Source organism: Podarcis gaigeae (genome assembly GCF_964106915.1).
Source record: "Podarcis gaigeae genome assembly, chromosome: 4".
In the NCBI taxonomy this organism is placed as follows: domain Eukaryota; kingdom Metazoa; phylum Chordata; class Lepidosauria; order Squamata; family Lacertidae; genus Podarcis; species Podarcis gaigeae.
The window spans coordinates 55212811-55230927 of record NC_139677.1 but is presented as its reverse complement, the minus strand read 5'-3'; the positions used below and the strand labels follow the sequence as shown (position 1 = coordinate 55230927).

Here is an 18117-nt window from a genome sequence, read left to right as displayed (position 1 = left end):
TATGTATAAAGAGAATGAAAGCTACAAAAACTGTAGACATAAAAGGAAATATTTATCTGGTGCTGTTATTTATTTATTTTTAAACCTAGTCTGAAATGAAAGTGATATCTTTTCAAACCAATCATTTTTTTCATCAACAGCTTCCTGGCACTTCTTTTCCTTTTTAGGTTTGGAGTAACAATTCCATCACTCATGAGAAAAATGGCATGTAGTTTTTAATTTGGTGTGGAGTGAACTGCTATGCTGCCCCATTTAGACTATTAAATAGGGCAGCACAGCAGTTCCCTCTATATGAATTAAACCCTTGAAGGCAATGATAGTAGCGCTCTTTAAACTGAAGAGATTATGGTGCTGTGGCCATGGCAATCATGCTTGCCTGTTGCTGTGTATTTATACCTTTGCTTAATTAGGCTTTGCACATACACAGTTAATGGCATTAAAACTTAGAAAGAATGGAAATATATAAAAACAGCATATAAAAACCTCCTGTTTAAAAGGAGCTATACCAGTAAAGAGAGTGATGATTTAAGAATTATTTCTCCCTGGATGATAATGAATGTCAAAACAGGACAAAATGAATAGTTGTTACCTCAACTATTAAGAGTTGCTTTTGAAATCTGTGGTCCATACTAGGGGCTAGAGGTCCTTGGCAATTTTTTTCTTGATAATGTCAAAACTATCAGATCTGTAATTCACTTTTTGCAATGCAGTAAAGGAAGTGTATTGATGAGGCAGCGATATCTACTTAACCACTTACCACACAGCAACAGATGTCATTACATTTACAGCCATAGCTAATGGAAAATCAGGTCAACTTTATTAGGAGGGCCATACTTTAGGGTACAGTATTGACAATCTGATATACTATTTTCAAAGGCCTAAGGCCAAAGTCAGCTAAACAGTCACGCTAATGGGATCCTGCTAGTGCAACATGGTTTCCCCCCTTTGTCCCCCCGGCAATTGGCTCTGTGGGAAGATGGTTCTGTCAGTTCATTTCTGCTTGCCTGAAATGAATTCCAAAGTTGAATTCCATCCATAAACTTAGATCCAAACAACTCTGGGTGGAGTTCCATTTGTGCAATGGGATTTTCCTGACTCACCCTTTCTAGTTTGCGTCTTGCACATCCAATAAGCTTTTTCTGTGGGTCCAGAACAGCATGCTCCATCTCCACAGTTGGAGGCTGTATGCTTCTGAATACCAGTTGCTGGAAATTGCAAGATGGGAGAGTGCTCTTCTGCTTCTTACAACTTTCCCATAGGCATTTACCTGGCCACTGTGAGAACAGGATGCTGGACTAGAGGAGCCATTCACCTGATCCATGAGGCTGTTCTTATGTGATATATTGAGGGCTTCAGGGAGGCATTGAACACTGCATATTGCTTCTGTTCATCCTTATCCAAACTCTAAACTTTGAACAAGTTCAGAGCACTGCACTGTTGAGTGACTGGTTTTTTTTTGTATTTCAAATACAGAATTCAGACAGAGCTGCTCCTGCCAAGATAATTTTGATAGTCAAAATTCTAAGCTATTGTTTTCTTACTAGGCTCGTGGGAAAAAACGACAGATAGGATGGTTTCCTGCTAACTATGTGAAACTCTTAAGTCCTGGTACTAGTAAAACTACACCAACCGAGCCATCTAAATCAGTAGTGTTACCTTCAGGTAAGTAATACTGTAGCATTTGATTACATGTTATTGCCTATGCTTTAGATCAGGAGGTTTCCAAACTTTCTATGTTCAGAGGACCTTTTTCATATAAATTTAACGGTTGCATGAATCTCAGCTGTGAAACCCCCAGGGTAATGCAGAAGAGTGCTGGACAGGCTTTGGGGACTCATTATTGCTGGTTTACAAGCCCCCCCCCAGGGAGGCTGGCCCCTCACACTGTCCTCGGAGCTTGTTTACCGGTAACCTCCTCTGGTTGACAATTCGCGCTCACCATCCAGCTATAAATCAGCAATCGCAGAGGTCCGTGGATCGTTGCTTATCAGCAAAAAAAGTCTCCCACCTGGTTCTACAGCCGTCTTTAGCAGTGCTGCACAGTCTCAGCCATCCACCGTGCTACCACTTGTTGTAGCAACCATCGAGCTCTGCTACCACTTGTTGGTTTACAAGCCCCCTCCAGAGAGGCTGGCCCCTCACACTGTTCTCGGAGCTTGTTTACCGGTAACCTCCTCTGGCTGACATACCAGACAGACCAGGGAGATTTTGATAGGCGACATTTTCCCAGTGTGGGTAAATGCACACCCCCTCCTCCTGCTTCCCTAGCAGGGAAAAGGAGACAGTCAGAAACGTCTATTTACATTCTTTTATTTCTGACCTTTACAGCACTACAGAAAAACATGTCCGATCAATTCAGTTCTTCTAGCAAGTCTGACAAACTTCCTGTACATACGCAAATGGAAGGTTTCAAATTACATTCTTCACAGAGCTCTGAGAAGCCTGTGAACTTCCGCGGGAAATTCTTTCCCACAGCTAGCCGCATCATGTGATGTGAACAAGCTGGCTGTCTGCAGCTGCGTTGTTCTCATATACTGACATCTATCTCCCTGTGTGACTGGAGAGTGTACCCTAGAATATACCTAATGCTCCCCTGCAGCCTTACATTGCAGATTGAAATAGGTAGTTGTAACCAAGCTGTCTTTCAGTTAAGCTTGTCCACCATGCTTGACTTTTCTCATTAAGGAGCCCTTTATAAGCTTCTAAACTATTTCATCAGTCCATCAAACATAGATTGAAAACCACTTAAATTGATGATGGTGATGAAATAATGTCCTGCATCTCCTTCCTAACACCTACTTGCCTGGTGCTAGCTTTATAAAAGTTTGTACTTTTAAAATGGTGCTGTATTTTATTTTACTACACTGGGAGTTACCTCACTGTTTTAATCGCTATTTTAATTTGTGCATTATCTAATATCTATTAATTTTAATGGATTTATTGTATATTTTATAATTATTTTGTTTAAGTCATGTTGGAAACTGCCCTGTAAAAGTATTGTGATGGGTGATACATAAATACACTAAATAAATATACTATTCATTGCAGGGGGCAGAAGTTCATATGGCTTACAATCTACTATTGTGTGTTGTTTTCAGCCAAGCTAGTTGAAAGATGAGAAATATCCATCCAAATGGAAATAGTTTCTGTAATAATTTTGGGCTGTATATCCAGTTGTAATTCTTCATAAAGAATGATAGGTGCAACAGTGGGAGTAAGATGGTTCTTCAGTATAATAATTAGTGATTAAAAATCAATGTACATATGATGGTAATTTTGGTGCAGATGTAGAATGTATCTTATCCACCGATCTAACACCATCATTTGCATGCTCTTGAAGAATTGTTAGATTCATTATCACAACTCACATCTAAAACAGTATAGGTCAGAATCTTCTTTAAGTCAAGAGAACATATAAACAAAGCAGAGTGATTTTAAAAGTACATAGATATATATAGACTTTGTTTGATAGGATTCTGTAGACCGTGGTAGTCAAACCTTTTATACTTACCGCCCACTAATGCATCTTTCTTGATGGTAGAATTTCCTTACTGCCCACCAGTGCTCAATGGAAGGAGGATTCAGCTTGTTACGTAGAACCCCCTACCGCCCACCTAGAATCCTGAAGCACCCACTAGTGGGTGGTAGGAACCAGGTTGACAACCCCTGCTGTAGACTATGGGTGGTATCCAGCTCCTTTGTCCTATCAGTGAAAGGATTTATTCTTATGCAACAGGACATCCCACCCTGTCCTCCACTGTGTGCACAGCACTCTCTCCCCAAATCTGCTTCAGAGGGTTGGAGAAAGGAGAGGTTTAAGGGTGGAGTGGGGGGAGTCCTATTGTGCAAGTAGAAATCATTGTGCTAGTGGGATGCTTACTTAATTCTTCATGGAATACAAGCCCCTTGATCATAGCACTCTATGGAAACCATCAATTTGAATGTTTACCCCTAATAGTATCTTAATGTATTGATCCAGTTTGATGATTATTTCCTCTGGAATTTCTACATGTTGAAATATTCCCACACTCTGTTGTATTCTTTGACTGGTGAAGTCAGCCTGCTCATTATGGTCATTTAAAGTTGCTGTGTTGGTCACATTGAAATACATCATTTCTCTGATCTTCAGAAGATCTGGTGATCTTCTGGCTAGTGTATTCATCACCACATTTCCCCAATTTTGCTAAGCATTTCAAAAAAACTTGAGTTAACAATATCCCTATTTTTGGTCCCTAGTAAAATAGCAATTAGGTGAGATTGTCATAGTTTAGAACTGAGATGTGCTAGAGTGAGGTCAGTGGGTGCACTTATACCCCCTTTCGTGAGCTGAGAGGTGGAATTAACTTTTTAATTGGTGACCTGATAGCTTAGCTTCTTCTTTTAAAGCACAGAGCCAGTGTGGTGTAGTGGTTAAAGAGTGGTGGACTCGTAATCTGGTGAACTGGGTTTGATTCCCTACTCCTCCACATGCAGCTGCTGGGTCACCTTGGGCTAGTCACACTTCTCTGAAGTCTCTCAGCCTCACTCACCTCACAGAGTGTTTCTTGTGTGAAAGGAAAGGAAAAGGAGATTGTTAGCCGCTTTGAGACTCCTTAGGGAAGTGCTAAAGTGGAATATCAAATCCAAACTCTTCTTCTTCTTCTTCTATGTAGTAACAATATAGTGAGTTAAGTGGGGAGGTGTTTTAGGAGCACTAGCATATTGTTTCAAAAATATGTAGACATGGATATTATCAGTTTCAAATGTTGTTTGTTGTCTTAACAGTGTGCCAAGTAATTGGTATGTATGACTACATTGCACAGAATGATGATGAATTAGCATTCAGCAAAGGCCAGATCATTAACGTCCTTAATAAGGAAGACCCAGACTGGTGGAAAGGAGAAGTGAATGGGCAAGTGGGTCTCTTCCCATCCAACTATGTGAAACTGACAACAGATATGGACCCAAGCCAGCAATGTAAGTGACTATTTTATCTCAGTAGTTGCTTACATAGTATTTTTTTTAAAGAAACATGCAGCATTGCTGTGATTCTGCTGTATTTTGCAGAAGCTTGGCCACTGCTATATATTTGCCTAACTCTCTTTGAAGACCTTCTATATTGCAAGCCTAAACTTGTGTTGGTTTTTAGTTCCATCCCCCTTGTAGCATGTTACCTTTATCATTTTTGCACCATGCTGTTTACATGCCTGGCTCATTTTCCTAGCTTGAATTTTGCTCATTGTTTTGTTTTGCTTATGTGTTGTTTTCCTCCTTTTTCTAGGAATCATATGTTGTCCATCCCCCACTCAGGCTTGAAAGTCCTCAAAGAGACCCACTATCCCATATCACTGTCCAGAGGGATGATGGGAGATGCAGCCTTGATCATGTGACTTCCAGCATGATCATCTACTGCCTTCTGAGTAGAAGAACACACTGCAGAGCAGTTTACCTCATTTTACATTAGTTGCATGTAATCGCAATGTTTTTATTTAATATCTACAGATATAGATGCAAAATTACAAAAAGACAAAAAAACAACAACACAGGATAGTGGGTCCTTTTGTGGCTTTCATAGTTACCCACCTATTTCTCCACCTTGGCACAGGTGCTTTCAGTAGTAGAAATATTTTTAAATGCCTATTTTAGCCTTTTAAAGAAAAACAAGCATTTTGTCATTGCAATTTTGTTATTGCAAAAAGACCCACTATCAAGGAATGCTGCATGTGCTATTAAAATTGTTCCAAATGTCCATAAATCTGAGACTTGTATTTTTGCTTTTTCACTTGTCCCAATGTTGTTGGTGTCTGTCTTTTTTTTTTCTTTTTGTGTACTACTAAAACAGGATTTAGTCTGGTTTGGTTTAACGGAAATTAAAATGTGCTCAATTACAAGTTCAACTAAGGTATTTTGTTTCTTGTACTGTTACATGTTCTTGTAGTGAATGTTTGTGCGTGTAATTCATCATGGATAAGAAATTAATTTCCTTCCATGTGCAAGAAAGAATATACATGTATAATGCAGTTATTCCCATTATGTTATATTTTGCACTCTTATTTGTAACTACATATAGTAAGCACCTTTCTGTTCTGTGTCTCAGATTTTATTTTTTATTTTTTTGGCATTTTGGTATAAAATCAAAAGAGTACATTTATCTGTTTCTTCAGAATTAACATGACTTTTTTCAAGTTACGTTTTATCATCACTGTTACGTTAATAACTATGGAACAGCATCCCTTGAGGAAGTAATTATCTTATCTTGACAAAAAGAATGTATAGAAATACCTTCCTGCAATTAATTTCCAATGTTTACATTTTTTAAACTAGACTGTGGAATTTATACAAGTAACATTAAATGGAGCTTATAGTCAAATTTTATGTAGCTGTGCTGTACTCTAAGCTATGTTTGTCTTTTAAATATTAGTTATAAGCTCTTTATTGCCTGGTGCGGCCAGCACATAGGAAGAAAAGCCCTATGCCTCAAGCACAATATAGCAACTCTACTAATAACTTTAACATTTTTCTTTTTGTTTATGTATTTCTTCTATTTCTAAATTTCATGCTGGCGATGTAGAATTCCTTTTATCTTCATTCATGTGGTGCAAAGAACAAGTGAAGTTCCTTATTCAATTGCACTTCAGTATTTTAATTGATATGAATGTAAAATATATAAATATATGAAACCTGCAGCTTTAACAACTGTAATACAGCCTTTACAATTAGCTACATGTATAGATAATTAAATTCTTCATATAAAAGCTAGACTAAATGTCTCTGTTTTATTGTTACTGTGTATATTTAGCAAGTGACACTAACTGCGAGAGAATAGTCCAAACTTCAGGTTTTTCATTGCTGACCATGATCAGCAGTGGCTACTTTTTAAATACCCAAGGACAGCTGGTTGTTTTTCAACATGCATCCCTAATGCCAGTGTTTCAGTAATGCCATTTTTAAATGGTTGCTGTGGGGTTTTCATCTTGTTACTATAAAGGTGCTGCTTTTTATCCATTATATATGAGGTCACTTATTTGTTTTCTTTGCTCCTTCTCGATTGTGGTCTCTTTCTCTGTCAATATATTTTTGATTACATAAAAGAACATTCCCTTATGATCCGATTCTGCTGTACACTTCAATAGGGCCACATTATTTTATCTAGCATGATGTTTAAAATACCATTCTATACCTTTTATATCTAGAGTGCCTGCCACTTAACTTCCTAACAATCATTTAGCCAATTTCATGTGCGTTGCAGTGAATTAACAATTTAAAATAATCATAATAGTCTAATTATAAACAACAGTTCTGGGCTATATAGGATGATAAAAAGATGCAAAAAGGCAATTGAACCTGGCAGTGTTTTTAAAAAATAAATATATTGATAATTAAAATGTGTTTTGTGAGACCATAGTAGAGTCAACCATTTGAAGACAGTGGAGCCCAGCTAGCACTGTGATGTAATCTTGTCCAGCATAAGCAACAACATGAAAATTGGCAATGGGAAGGCAGTGAAGGGTTAGCTGCAACAACTTTAAATTAACTTACCTTACCACCATAACTAGGGCTGCCAAAAGACTGAAATGGAATTAACACCCTAATCCCCAGTGTATTTTGTGGTATCAAGTTCCCTTGATTTTGATTAAATTGCCATCCATTCCATTCACTGCAGAAAATTAATACACTGAGGTTTCTCAAAGTGGTCAGTGAATTTAATGTTCTGGACTGCAGAATCTCAGTGCAGAGTAGGCCTTCTTCAAAGTGCCTTGTGGCCGTCTAGGGCAAGAGAAATCTAATCCTTGAAGGAAGCTTTAACCTTATCTTCTATAGTTTTATGCACTCATGCAGAAGTACTTCACTAGACAAGAAAATTACCTTGTCTTATTGTTGGTGAAATGTTTACTTTAAAGCCTTTGCACAACTCATCCTGTAGAAATGCAAATGCTAATAACAAACTAGATGGAATATTTCTTCTGGCCCCTGAGGGATGTTAAACTCTGAAGGCATGCACTTTGTGAAGACCCTTTTATAAATTAAACCGGATTATTGAATGATAAGGTATCTGAGGATCAAAATGGAGATACTACATTTTATTTTTGCCTTGGGATCCAGCATTGTGGACTGTCTCTACATCTCTACAATGGAAGCATTATCTTAACACTGAGCTGCTACCATGTAGCTGTGATGATTGGCTGGTGATCTTTAAAGTTTCAGCAGACAAAAGTAAGCTTTAATAGCACTCTCCAGATAGTAATAATCTAGAACTTGGAGGCACAGAGCACCTTAAATGGAACAAGACTTTGATGAGAGTATTAAGGATAAATTCAACAGGTTTTCATATGTATTTACAGAACTCGTGAACCTTGAGAATTTCTCTGCCAGCGTTTAGTTGTGCACAGAGTGATAATAGGGTATTTCAAAGACACTTTCGGTAGCTTCAACTCAAATGCCCTAATTCTTTTTCTAGGATTGATCCACCTGATTCAGTTTTAAGTACACTGAATATAAGGTTTGAGAGCTGCATAAAATTGAAAGTTTAAAGTGGATAAAATTGAAAATCCAGCTTATTTTATTTACTTATTTTAAAAAATAGTCCTCTCAGTGGTAGCTTAGTGTGTGTGGAATGACCTCTTCCCTGAAGAACTGCTGCCTCCAACCTTATGTATTTTAGATGCCTGGTAAAAACTAACCCTATTTGTCAGGGTTTTAGAGGCTTTTAATGCAGCTAACAATGTTATTTAGGTAATTGATGAGAGAGATTCTTAATGTTTTTGCTTATTATGTAATTCATTTATTTTTTGTAAACTGTCCTGTGGCTATTTTAGTGAAGGGTGGCATGGAACTCTTAATAAAGAAAGAAAAACAAGTGTGACAGCTAAAAGAGCTTCTGGACTTGAAGAGACACTGTGAACTATCTCTGTTTGGATTTTGCTCTCATACTTCTTGGAATGGTGGGTGAGAGGTGCTGCAGCTACTGCCGCTCCATTACTTCCAACCTCTCAAACTTGGCATGGGAGCGTCATTTTTATTCTGTGTTTAATAAGATGTCATCAAGCTATGGTGCTAAATAAATTGGTCTAACCTGTAATCTGTTTACTGGGAGCCTTACAAGACAGCCAGGCAGTTGAAGTACAGGAGCAAGTACACAAATATTTTGTCGAAGTTGGTAAATCCAGTGAAATATTTAAATTCAGTATGGATCAGCAAGAATTCATCCAAGGGAAATTGTTCTGTTGGACTTGTGCCTCCAGTCTATAATTTATATTGTTCCGATACAAACACAAGAGAGGGTGGCAACATGAGAATGGGCCTTCTCTGTGGTGGCCCCCTGTTTGCGGAATGCTCTCCCAAGGGAAGCTTGCTGGCACCTTCGTTCATATCTTTAGGTGCCAGGCAAAAACATTCCTCCTCTCTCAGGCCTTTGACTAAGTAAGCATTTAGCCTTTTAAGCTCTGCAGGGTGGTGGTTATCGCTTTATTCATTATAATGTTACATATTTTGATGTTTTTATACTGTAAGCTGTCCTGTGATCCTTTGATGAAGGGCAGTATATACTTTTAATAAATAAATAAAACAGAGGAACAAATATAGCTTGAAACTATAGGCCTGTTCATCTCAAAATTCTGGCAAAGCATCATCCCAACATTTTGCTGTTAAAATTTCAGATGTGGGCTGAATCTGAGGGAGGGTTTTTTCCAGATGGAAATGCAGGCTTTAGAGCTGGGTATTTCTACACCTCTTGTGCTAGGATTTGTATTTCATGTATACATTAATGCAGATGTCAGTCGGGGCATGCTCCCTTCGTGGACTTCAAGGCAGCCTTTGATAAAGGTGATTGAGAAATCAAAATAAAAACTTCCTGAAAGCAATGTTGAGTGCAGATTATTGACAGCAATTAAGATACAGTATGGAGAATAAGTGCTATCTTCCATAGGCTTGCTGATTAAAAAGTGGTCCAACTACCTAGGTAGTGAAACAAGATTGTATCCTTGCCCCAATTTATTTTTTTTAACGTATTTTTAAAATACGTAAACAAAGCAACGTTTTCGGTTTTATTATGAGTATTTAGTGCTTCTCTCCCACCCTCACATAGGCTTAACACCACTTGCCCACTGCCCTAAGCCAGAAGTCTTCAGGCCACAAATTATTATAAGGCTAAAATGATCATGTTTGGCCATAAGTCACCAAAGTGCATATGATATATTGACAGCCATAGAACTGGAATGTTATTTTCTAGAAGCGTCTTCTGTTATGTTGAAAATAGAGGCAATGTCTCATCAATTTATATGGACTTGTTAAAGGACCTGGCTCTACAAAACCAAAGTTTCATCCAATGATATGGCCTTTTCAGGAATTATTTCAATGGAAGACTTCTACATTTGCTCCTGTAAGTTCATAAACTTTGGTCCAACCACCAGAAATTAATTATTCACTAATACAAAAAAGTAAGAGTAAAAAAAGTAGCATGTTTGCTACTGTGTGTCACTTGACATTGGGCAGTTTTAACACCAATGGGGCCCTTTTGTATCTGCTCCTTTCTTTACTGCCCGATTATTGGTTTGTTTTATTGTTTTTGTTCTGTTGCATGTTTTGTTAAAGCCAGTGATCAAAACAAACTAAATTGAATGGATAAACTAGTTACCCATGAGCTGCATGTGTTGAGTAGAGAACAGAAGTCGGAAAGTGAGCCTCGGGATAGGAACATAGTGTGATTTCAGTGGCTCTACTCTAGAGTATTATGAACACTGAACATTCGTCTCCCCTCTCCTATACATAAATCTCTTCGCTGCTCATTTAACCTGAATATGAATGGCCCATGCATTCCTTACTTTGAATGTAAAAAACTAACCAATTACTTCAGATCATGACTTTGAACTCCTCTTCAGAGAGTGTGTGAATTCAAAGAAGCAAGAGATGCTTGATTTGTATTGCAGAAGACCTATTGCTTTGGACCTGGGTTTGTTTTAATCACTTGGCTGCATCTCCAGAGCAGTGAAAATAAAAACGAGAACTGGTTTTCTGGGCCAAGATTAGGGAATTCCAGCTTTCTGCGTCAACAGGAGCAAGAAAGAAAGTAAATGCAGGGCAAATGATCAAAAGCTATTTGTAAGGCTAGTTCTTTGGAACCCAATCTGTTCAGAGGTAATGTGCTTTTGAGTATCAGATGTGTGCTGCCACTGCACACACACCCTGATGGCGAGAGAGAATGTTTCTGTGAACAATTGAGGCCACAAAATAAAAGGGCTGACAGTGGTTCTATGACATTTTTAAGAAGAATCTGAATTTATGTGCAGTAATTTGTTGCTTAACTATTCTATCATGTTGACCAGAATGGCAGAGCAGTCCATTTACAAGGTCCTGAATTATAGTAACTTGCATACTTTACATCTGTGAGCTGACACCAATGGATTTATTGGTCTCATCCCACCACTGTCATTGGGTAATAACTCCATTAAAACCAAAGGCAGGTAGAGCTGGCTCCCTCAAATTCTAGCTTCGCTCTGATGGCCATAAGAAACCACTCCAGGTCTTTGAAATTTCATAAGTTGAGTCTCTCCCATTTCTAGAGTCTCTTCTCTAGCAAATCACCAAGTTTACTAAATTAATTGGATAAATTAGTGCAAGACAGCCAGAAAAAGAGAATATTGTAGCATCCAGCAGCATTCTAAGAATATGGCCTTCCATTGAAATGGTACCCTAATTATGCTGGTCAAGTGTATTGAGCTCTAAGGTGCCACAAAGATTGTAAGGTATTTTGCATATTTGAAATACTATTAAAACGATCTTCATACAGAACTTGTCTTTCATTACAAATTGCCGTATTAAAATTCTGACATAATCATATATATCAAGGGTAGCTAACCAATGACCTGTGGGCTGTATACAGTCAAGAGGTTTTGGATGATCCACAGGGATCTCCAACAATTATGTGTCTTAATTTTTATTTATTTGTTGGTGATTTTCTCTTTCCCCTGCTCCTATATACACTTTTTCTGTGGTTAATTACTTTCATTGGGCTTCCCTTGATTGTCCTTGGGTTATTTTCTCCACTTTTAAGTCAGCTGGGGCTTCTAAACTAATTGATTATTTCCTGTTGCTGCTTCTGTTATTAATAGTGCTACTTATTAGCAGACTGTTCACTTAAAAAAAGAAAAGGAAATACTGATAGAACAGAACAGACTGACTTTGGATGGAAGACACAATACGTTATCTTATTAACCTTTATTTTATTCAGAAAAATATACTGTAATTGAATCTAAAATCTAAAAGAAAATACAAATGGAATGTGTTTGGGAAAGGATTAGACTGACTTTGCATAGAAAGAAAATGAAATATATGAACTTTCCACTTTGGACAGGTTCTCTTTTCCGCCTCCGCCACACCCATCTTACCATGCAGCCCTGTTTAGGGAAGTTTTTAATGACTGATGTTTTAATGTATTTTTAATCCTTTGTTGGAAGCCACCCAAAGTGGCTGGGGAAACCCAGCCAGATGGGCAGGGTATTAAAAATTATTATTATTATCATTATTATTATCATTATCATTATCATTATCATTATCATTATCATTATAATAATATTATTATGCAGTTCTTGGAGGATTGGTCATGGATCAATGCAGCCCTTGGCCCAAAGAACATTAATCACCCCTGATATATATCATTAACCTCCCTTGGAGATAGTTATTGTTCTGGAAAGAGATACATTCCTAAATAGAGAAAAAGGAGGTGGCCGGGTGATTTGTGATTTTTCATTTGCAAATGACACAGTGTTTCATTTTTGAAATGTGTTACTTATTTTTACAATAAAGTAGAGAAACCTGCTGCTGTTGGAACTGAGTTTTGCTTCTTAAATTATTTTCCTCACATCCCCAAGATTCTTAATGTAAGAGCTGTTGTGTTCTTCTGTCCCAGCAATATTATGGAGGGAAATTAGTCGTTTTAAATGTTAGGGTGTGAAATGGCTAGCAAGTAGCTTAACAAGAAATTGAACTTCATCTTCAATTTGATTAAGAAGTGGCTATAACTTAAGATGACACTTCCCCTAAGACAAGCATTCCACTAACATTTTATTTGATAAAATATCTTAACTGTATTTGATAGTTCCGTGTTGTTGACTGGCAACTGAAAGCAAAACAAGGAAATATCCATCTATCTACTTGCCTGTCTCATGTTCATATTGGTCTTCTAGTGAGATGCAAGCTGACACTGGAACAGCTGTCAGTCGAACATGAGACTCTTAATATCAGGGTCATGAGTTTGAGCCCCACATTGGGCAAAAGACTCCTGCATTGCAAGGGGTTGGAGTAGATGACCCTTGACCCTACAATCCTGTGACACGTGACATGGATTCTTCATCGTAGCAGGGAGTCAATTAGTATAGCACAGCACTGTGCGTCCCTGTGCTGCCAATTGCGTTCGTGCTTATTCTGAATTGCAACCGACCTTCAAGTAAATGTGATAGTTTCTGCCCACGTTGTTCCGTTCTTTCCTATGTTAAACTGTAGACTCCTTGGGAACAAGAATATAGCTATCTTACCTACGAAACCCATTAAGGAGTCATGGCCACTGATGGCACAGAATACATAATAATAATTTCCTATTGCCGTATTTTTTGCTCCATAAGATGCACTTTTTTCCTCCTAAAAAGTAAGGGGAAATGTCTGTGCATCTTATGGAGCAAATGTGTGGTCGATTGTTGGCCCCCTTGCCCAGGCCTCCATTGTTGAATGTTCTGCAGACGGAGGCTGTTTGTTTCCCCAGCGACATGTGACTGGCTGATTAGATTATCTGTCTGGAAACTTTAGAAATGGCTCCCTTTCCTAAAGAAGCTGCAGAACTGTGAATTGAACCCCATAAAAACAGTATTTTTTCCCTTTGCAAAGTAAGCTCAACAACTTTGAGCTGATCCTCAAAAAAGGGGATTTTCCCCTTTGCAAATGAAGCTGCACAACTTTGAACTGATCCTCAAAAAAAAATGGGGCTTTTCCTCTTTGCAAAAGAAGCTGCCCAACTGTGAGCTGATTCCAAAAAAACCGGGGCTTTCCCCCTTTCCTCCTCTAAAAACTAGGTGTGTCTTATGGAGCAAAAAATATGGTACCTGCTGTTGCAAAGGCTGGGAATGCTTAAAATCAAAGCCCAACCCAGGCATTCACGGTAGAGCAGCAACTGCTTCTGTGGGACATCAGTGAGCCTAGTTCCTGCTGTGTGAGAACCAGATCTGTCTTTGCCCCTAAAAATGGCAGCCTAGCAGTTCTCACCAACTTCCAGCAGTGGTGCAGGCTGGTGGGATAGCATGTCAGCTTGAGACAGAAATACATCTGCTGCAGTTTGCCCTCCACATCAGCACAGTATGCTGAGTGAGGGGGCACAAAATAATATTTTTATACAGGGACCCACTCAAAGTTAGGTCATGATCAGACGTGTGATAGAGTGGCCACAATTATTATGTATTTAGGGCACCAAATTGGGTCCATACAATGGTACCTTGGAACTCGAACAGAATCCATTCCAGAAGTCTGTTCAATTTCCAAAATGCTCGGAAACCAGGCTCCTGCAGCCAGTCGGAAGCCGCGGAAGTTGCGTCGGATGTTCGGGTTCCAAAGAACATTCACAAACCGGAACATTCACTTCCAGGTTTGCAGCGTTCAGGAGCCAAAACGTTTAACTCACAAGGTGTTCGGGATCCAAGTTACGACTGTATTACTAAAATCTGCTCCTGTCCACATGATTGCCATGATTATTAAGTATGAGTTAAGTATCTCTCAACTGTCTTGAAAAGCCCCCTACTGCCAACTTGTCGCTCATTATGCTGAAATAATACCATAGGTTGTCATTATTATTTTTGAAAGAAAACGCTGCTTTAGAAAATGATGAAAACTTCTGAAAAGTGATATTAATAATTAGTATAGTATATGATTAGGTCAATACTATAGAAGAGACATACTGGTGTATTACCTGATATAAGTACTTTTAGTTACTTAATGGCAGTACTCTTCAGTCATTGGGCTGCCGTTTCTTCCTTACTGACAGATCAAAAGGCAGGAGGCAGCATCAGAAAGGGGACAGCATGTGAAAAGATGCAAACCAAATCCTACTGAACAGAATGGGTTTATTGATGAAGAACTGAAATAGTAATAATACGATACATTTCAGCTAAAGTCTTCCTCCAGGATGAATCTGATACTGTGTTTCTTCAGAGAGAATAGCGCCCCCATATTTGTTATTTGGCTCCATCTGCAATCAGCCCAAGCTGGCATGGCCAACAGCCAGGGATGGTGATGATGAGAGATGTAGTTCAGTGTCTGGAGGACCACAGGTTTCCTACCCTGACTTTGTAGAGCTAATTTCACTGATACCCTGGCAACCAACTTGAGCAAAAAATACCCCACTTAAACTGCCTAAAATTAACTGTGTTATTGGGGCTGCAAACTGACGTGAGATTGTGACTTCTGTTCTGTGAAAGAAACAACTTGGATGAGCTATTTCTAAAAAAATATTTTTGGCTAAAGTCAGCTACCCGCATATTGTTAGAGCTGGCTATCAAAGAAAGGCTACCTAAAGAAATCTTAATTTAAAAAAGAAGAGCATTGAATTGGAATGCCTCTGAGGAATATTTTGAATCAAAATATGTTTTATCATGATTTTTATGGTACAAGAACAAACCTCCTTATTCAGCAATCAGCATAAGCTTGAGACTTGCCTCTTATTGCTATGAGTACAGATTTTAATAATATATTATGCCTCTCTTCATCTTGCACATGGGGCTTCAAGGTGAACAATTGCTCAGTATAATTTTTCCCTAGCTATAGGGCACCTCTCCAGAAAGATCTGCATTTGTGGGTTTGTCAAGCTTCAGATTTGGATCTTGGGAACATACGAAGCTGCCTTCTATTGAGTCTGATCACTGGATCTTCTAGCTCATTTTTATCTACAGTGACTCTCCAGGGTGTCAAACAGGCCCTTTCCCAGAATTAGCTAGGGATGCCAGGGATTCAGCTTGGGGGCTTCAGCATGTAAAAAGTGTGCTCTACCACTGAGTTACTGCCTCTCCCCAAATGCTGTTGGCCATTTGTCTAGTTGTTAAAGTCTGTATACCAGAGTAGGCTCTCAACTTTGGCATCTAAAAGCATGACACTCAGATCCTGGTGGAAATGAGTTGCTTGTTACATCAGAAAGAAGAGATCACCCTGAAGTCTTAATGTAAGCTTTTTTTTTTTTTTAGTTTAGCAGTTTTCTAGATTGGGCTTCAGTTAAGCATTCTAGGTAGCGTAAGATAAAGAATGATAAAATCTCAGTGTAAATTATAAAACTCAATTTAGATAAGCAAAACGGGGCAGCTGTGTAAAAATTCAGTCCGAAATTTAGTGAAAGTATTATACAATCAATATCGTCAGTTCAAATATGCTTTCCAAAGTGCTATCAACTGAAAACTGAATCCAGTGTACAATTGCTTGAGAGAATATTCTTTCCTAGGTGTAGAAACATAGAGTGTTCTGTCTCAGTAACACAATGCAAGGGAGGTGGTTCCAACTAATGCCTTATAATTTACCTTTTGCTGTGTCTGAAAGCTTAGTGTGTCAGCTTTAAATAGGTTAGCACAATAGACCTAGTTCTGGCTGACATTGCAAGTCGTGGTCACTTCAGACACATGTTAAGCCTCGGCCTGCACTCTGAAGTGGTTGAATTCAAACACAGGTTTACCATCTCCAAGAGAATTATGCCTTGGGCACAGTTTTAATACTCTTTTCAAACAAGCCAGACATCCCACACATTCCATTCTGTGCTAATTGTAGCACAGATAACAAGGATTGTTAACTCAGCACTGTAACTTGCCTTTTATGAGGAACTGGGTTAGTGTTCCAAAGAGTGAATGCTGTTCCTTTCCTTGTGTTTTCCAGGGTGTGCTGATCTGCACCTCCTAGACATGTTGACACCCACTGAAAGGAAACGGCAGGGCTACATCCATGAACTCATAGTAACAGAAGAGAACTATGTGAATGACTTGCAGCTGGTAACAGAGGTGAGGCTGACTGTACACATTTGAACAACAACTTCTCCTGGTGTGTTTTCTCACCCTAGCCTCATCGTAAAAAGGGTCAAACATGAAATTTTTGAAACCCGGAGCTCCGGAGACCTTTGCAGGATTGAATGGGAATTGTGCAACTTGAGAACTTTGGAAATCAAAACTGTGTGTCCCAGTTATCCCATGATCAATAGCTTCGCTGAAGGAGACTGCAAACGAATAGGAAAATAAAAGGCATTTTTTGTTCACTGTTTTTCTGAAGGCAGTGTTTTTGGAAGGGGCTAAAAAAATACAGTCTAAAATCTAACAGTTTATTGCAGTTTCCTGTAGGAGAAGCCAGCATGTAGTCGCCCACCATCAACTATTCTAATAGGTGTGGATATGATCCTGCTGCAGTTAAGGCTATTGAGCTCTGATTGTTTTGAATGGGAGAGTTAAGTATCTTCCGCTGAAACCAAAGGAATTAAAAGTGCTTATCTTTGACTGCATTTCACTCCATCAAATGATCAGAATGAGGCAGGAAGTGAGATCTGCAGAGCTTTAATTCAAAGCAGTGGCTGCAGATGAATCACAGTGAATAGGCTTATTGTGTGTTCTAAATTGTTCCTTTGAATCTCCAGATCTTCCAGAAGCCACTGATGGACTCCGAGCTGTTGACAGAAAAAGAGGTTGCTATGATTTTTGTAAATTGGAAAGAGCTGATTATGTGCAATATCAAACTACTGAAGTAAGTTGCTTTTGAAAATGTTTTATTGCCAGCTACATATTTGGATGCTTTCTCCTTCATTGTTCTCATTTTTCAGCAGCACATGGAAAGAAAAAAATATTGTAGGGATTGAAATAATGCATTAAGTCTTTTTTTTCTTTCATGATGATGGCTGAATATGGTTTGTGCAAAAGGGGGTGTATATAAATCTTTACATAGGTGGAACGTAGTTGCAAAATATGATGGTGCAGTAAAGAAGCAATGTGCATTTACGAAATTTCCCACCAGATATAATTTTGAAGTCAAAGTCAAGTTTTTAATGGGCATGTTTCTAGTGAGACACATTACACTCCAGCGACTTATGAATCCTACTGTGCAATTTATTTTCTCCTTTTTTAAGCAGTCTCTTCCTTTTGT

General features: G+C 38.6%; 1 protein-coding gene across 6 annotated transcripts in view; it reads left to right on the top strand.

Annotated features, from left to right (window-relative positions):
* Positions 1-18117, top strand: part of ITSN1 (intersectin 1) — an 87566-nt gene that overhangs the window by 55307 nt on the left and 14142 nt on the right. For 4 of the 6 annotated variants that reach the window (XM_083735077.1, XM_083735079.1, XM_083735078.1 and 1 more), the window contains 4 exons: positions 1545-1662; positions 4765-4956; positions 16870-16991; positions 17615-17721. In XM_083735077.1, coding sequence (XP_083591203.1) covers positions 1545-1662; positions 4765-4956; positions 16870-16991; positions 17615-17721 — 539 coding nt within the window. Of the gene's footprint in view, positions 1-1544; positions 1663-4764; positions 4957-5260; positions 6739-16869; positions 16992-17614; positions 17722-18117 lie in introns of those variants that run through there. The other 2 variants (XM_083735082.1, XM_083735081.1) reach the window with 1 other exon arrangement.